General features: G+C 27.5%; 1 protein-coding gene across 1 annotated transcript; it reads right to left on the bottom strand.

Moving 5' to 3' along the window:
* Positions 1 to 208: 208 nt before the first annotated feature.
* On the bottom strand, positions 209 to 2,729 carry LOC114367670 (F-box/LRR-repeat protein At1g55660-like). Its single transcript, XM_028324859.1, has 2 exons — positions 1,528 to 2,729; positions 209 to 1,379 (listed from the first exon to the last, which is right to left on the bottom strand). Exons 1-2 carry the CDS (start codon positions 2,473 to 2,475, stop codon positions 1,020 to 1,022), a joined length of 1,308 nt encoding a protein of 435 aa, XP_028180660.1. The 5' UTR covers positions 2,476 to 2,729; the 3' UTR covers positions 209 to 1,019.
* Positions 2,730 to 4,394: the final 1,665 nt, after the last annotated feature.

Genomic DNA, 4,394 nt, shown 5'->3' with positions numbered 1-4,394 from the left:
ACACAATATTGCCCTGCATGCAAATTAGATGACAATTAATATCGATTCTACTTTAGTTGGATAAATAAGATATATAAATATGATAAAATTTGGTAGTATTCTTAAGAATAAAAGAAATTAGGTGATAATTTCTTAACGATAACAATCATCATTCACTAAATTTGAATAACCAAAAAATAAAGATTTAGCATATATATGGTACCAGCAACTCAATGAGAACCAATAAAAGTCTAAGAAAGGATGAGAAAAATAAAGAGACAATAAATAAGACACACTGAATAAAACATAAATATTTCATCATGCGAAACAAAACAAAATAAGATGTCATTTAATCCTGTCCTCATCCTCATTTCCATCTCTTCACAAATTCGTCAATGTCTCTAAATTATCATACTCCAGAACAGTTTTTCCTGTAAAATTAACAACAAAGATTTCACAAATTTACTCCTTTCAAATGTATTATACAATATAGTAAGACAAGTTTCAAATACTTCAAACTTACTGCTGAGTTTTACAAGGGACATGCAAATTTTGTTGTCGATATTAAAGTTGTATTCAGTCTTTAAATATTAATGAAATGACATGATAATTTTTCTTACGAAAAGAGATGACAAACATCTGAGATGAATAATATAAGCGAATATACAAAACATTACAAATATATTAATAACAATTAAATCTCGGAACTTAAACTTCAAATTCAAATTCCATATTAGAGTATACATATCTCAAATTAATTATACATAACATCAATAAGTTACTAAATTTTAAGATTTTAATTTATGCAATTCAAAGCCACCGGAAAAGAAAAGTACAAATTAGTACAAGCAACCACTCACAATGCAAAAAACGATTTGCAGTAAGAGAACACAAGAAAAGAAGGTAATCATAAACAATCCCCCACCAAGAACAGTTCAAGAAAGGATGTATTTAAGGATTTCACACTAACTCATCAAGACAATTAATGACAAATTCTATGTCTCTGCGACGTTCCACAGAGTAACAGCACACTCCTGAAGTTACAAATTTTTATCTTTCAATGCAAAAAATATAACATAGAAACATCCGCAATCACAATATCTGTCAATAATTAGTTTCAAAATAAGAACACCAACGACGTATGAAAACATAAAATAAAGTAAAAAACTTGAATAGATTGTAAAATATTTACCCAAATATTTAAACAGGGAATTAGTATATGTAATATTAACCGTCTTTTCTTCATCTAGAGTTTGTATAGAGTTCTGAAGTAAAAACCGCACTACACAATTTACTTCTTCATCAGATATAAAATCGAATGAATCACGTTTTACCACAAGGGACTCTAAATTAACAAAGCCAGGAGGTTGAATTCTCACTGAGTCAAGAACTTCAAGACCCTACAAAATAAAAATGAATTGAAGACGAACATTATAATGGATATTCAGAATTTAATATTGAATAGCCAAAAAGATATCAATAATAGAAACAATTGGTCGGGCCATCATAAAAGTAAAAATAATAAGAAAACATACAAAAATGTATTACCTTTCGAATAAAACTAATGGTATCCGCCGAAAGTATCATTTCCTTTATATTAGTGACCAGTTGCAGCCAACTTAGGTGTTCTGAAGAATCCTCATTATAACCAGAAGCATCTACATATACTTTTTCAAGAAAAGAAAGATTGCATGTGGAGGAGTATTTATTCCTACAAAAGTCATCTTTGATAGTTAGCAAACTAAGTTTTGGAGTAGAAAGGACAATTGTATCAGCATCTTCCATGGCATTATCCAGAATCAAACAGGAAAGGTTAGAATTTGATATGCATATGACTTCAGCATACTGGTCCAAAGAACATCTTTCAAGGACCAAAGTATTCAACAAAAAACAAGTTGAAAAGAGTTCAGCACACCCATTGTCGCTTGCGGTAAAACAGACATGATGAAGATACAAAGTTTTCAATACCGGCAGCTGCAGAGATTTTGGAAGTTTACAATTTGTACCAAAAGGCGTAAAGGAAAGCCGAAGACTTATCAACGAGGGACAGGAAAAAATGACAGGATCAACTTCAAATTTACAATAAAAAAGTATTTTGATTGAAAGGCGCTGACAATTGTGCGACACAGCATATTTCATTAACCTATTTAGGCATTCCCAATCATAGGCATGAGTGATTAAGAAACCTAAACAACTTGTGGAATCACGTGGACGTTGACTGAGATCCAAATAGACAGTAGATAGAGAAATGGAGTCATCTCGATCAGATAGAAACATATACAAGAAATTGATAATTTTGACAACACTTCCAAATTTCGAGGAATTGAATAGTAGAGACGTGAGACGTTTCCAAAGATTATTCCATCGTTTAGACAATACACAAGTCTGAACAGCTTCTCTTGTGTCCATAAAATTCATCATGTGGAGCAAGATGTTGTCAGGCATCTCACTGATTTTGTCCCTATCATCTTTGGATAGGTTCAACCCCTCATTCATCTTCACCACCAACTTCTCCTCTGACTCTTTTCTTTCTGGTGATGCCTGATCCAGAAGAAAAAAATGTTAGAAAAAATATTTGCTTGCTTGTAATGGAAAACCTTAAGATGATAGTCTTTTATCAAAAAACAAGAAAAACACTTTACAATATCCTCTTTACAATGCAATATCAACAAGTAAAAATCTAGGAATATACTAGCGTAGCAACAAAAAGAATAACTCAATTAAACAAGAGTGCTGTGCGAAAAAACTACCATTGATCAAGCCCCAATGGTAGTTTTTTATTAGAGCAGTTGCATTCAAGTGGAATGCTGTTTTTTTATTAGAATATGTGGAGGGCAGGACTCAAAAGTCAGAGTGTATTAACTATATATTAAGTGCATTGATTGTTAATACCAATTACGAGTGTCATAGTAGAGCGCAATGGACACTCTTGACTCTTGCTTCAGTCATGGGACTTGTGAGTACCAAGGAAAAAGAAATAAAGGGAAAGAATTCTATGATTTATTTTTGACAGGTAACTAGAGGGTTGGATGGTTTTATTTTGATTTTACTTTTTTATTCAATTGTAAATATGAGCATAAAAGTCTGTGTAAGAATATAACAACTCTTATTTAATATTTTTAATTAATGTTACAATTGTATATTAAATATTTTTATTTTTATTTAATAATCTGAACAATTAAATAATATTTAGTAAGAAAATATTTGAAAGATAAAACTCACAATAAAATTATTTTACAAAATATAGTATTTAACTTGTGTATAACTATATACTTAATAAAATTAATATATTTATTTAACTTGTATTATTTACTTAATGTAATTATTCATGTACGACTAGCTCATTGTCAAAGCGTGCGATAAAATGTGATTATTTTTATTTTATAGGTGCAATACATGATATAAAGATATATTAACGCAGTATAAATAGATCACATAAAAGTTTTAAAAATTATAATTTCAAAATTTTAAAAATAAGGATGTTTTTATACGTAAAAAATTTAAACATTATTTATATAGAAATTGTATAATTAAATATAAATATAAATATATAAGAGTCTTTTAACATTAAAAAAGTATTATTTATAAAAAAATTAATGACCCAACTAATTTTTTTATTAATATGGTTATCGATGAATATAAATATAGATTAATGTAAGCTAAATAATATATATTAATATTTAAAAATATTTTTTATACTTTTATTAAAAAATAAACAATGTATTGATATCAAAATATATTTAAACATGATTATATAAAAAATTAATATGCATTACTATTAAATTTAAATATAAATATTTAAGTGTCTCTTCAGATTAAAAAACCCCACCAATAATTATAAAAAAAATTAAACACCTAAATAAGTTTGTCATATTATGAATTAACACAACTTGAATATATATATATATATATATATATATATATATATATATATATATATATATATAATATTTTTAAATGATCATTATTAAAAAAATTAAAAACCCAAATGAATTTACTCTGCTATAATTATTCTTGTGATAGATAGATAATCTTTAAATGAAAAACACAAACATTTTCATCTTCCTGCTTTTAATTCTAATACATTTACAATTTGCTTATAAGAAAACATCCTTATACCAATACAATATATGTATGTAGTCTACACATTGCAGCTTTGTTAGAAAATATCAATGGTTGAATGTATTGAATTTGACGATCCCACAAAGCGTACATTAGTCGTACGAATAATTCTTTTTATTGATATTGTAATTTCTTTCAATTTTTTTATCTAATTTAATGCCTATTAATGCACACTTTTTTTATTTTAAATATTTTCACAAATACCCCACCCTTCTCCTTCTCAAATTTTCAAATACTGTTATCATATATTATCATACTCTACAAAATGTTGGAAGACTAATTAAAAGCTAGTT

Source organism: Glycine soja, chromosome 9, assembly GCF_004193775.1.
Source record: "Glycine soja cultivar W05 chromosome 9, ASM419377v2, whole genome shotgun sequence".
NCBI lineage: Eukaryota > Viridiplantae > Streptophyta > Magnoliopsida > Fabales > Fabaceae > Glycine > Glycine soja.
Note: the sequence above shows the minus strand (reverse complement) of the source record. Positions and strands in the feature narration are given on the sequence as shown.

Coding starts and splice junctions, on each gene's coding strand:
- LOC114367670 (XM_028324859.1), bottom strand. CDS start 2,475: ATGAATGAGGGGTTGAACCTATCCAAAGATGATAGGGACAAAATCAGT. Junction 1,380..1,527: donor CCATTAGTTTTATTCGAAAG/GTAATACATTTT, acceptor TTTATTTTGTAG/GGTCTTGAAGTTCTTGACTC.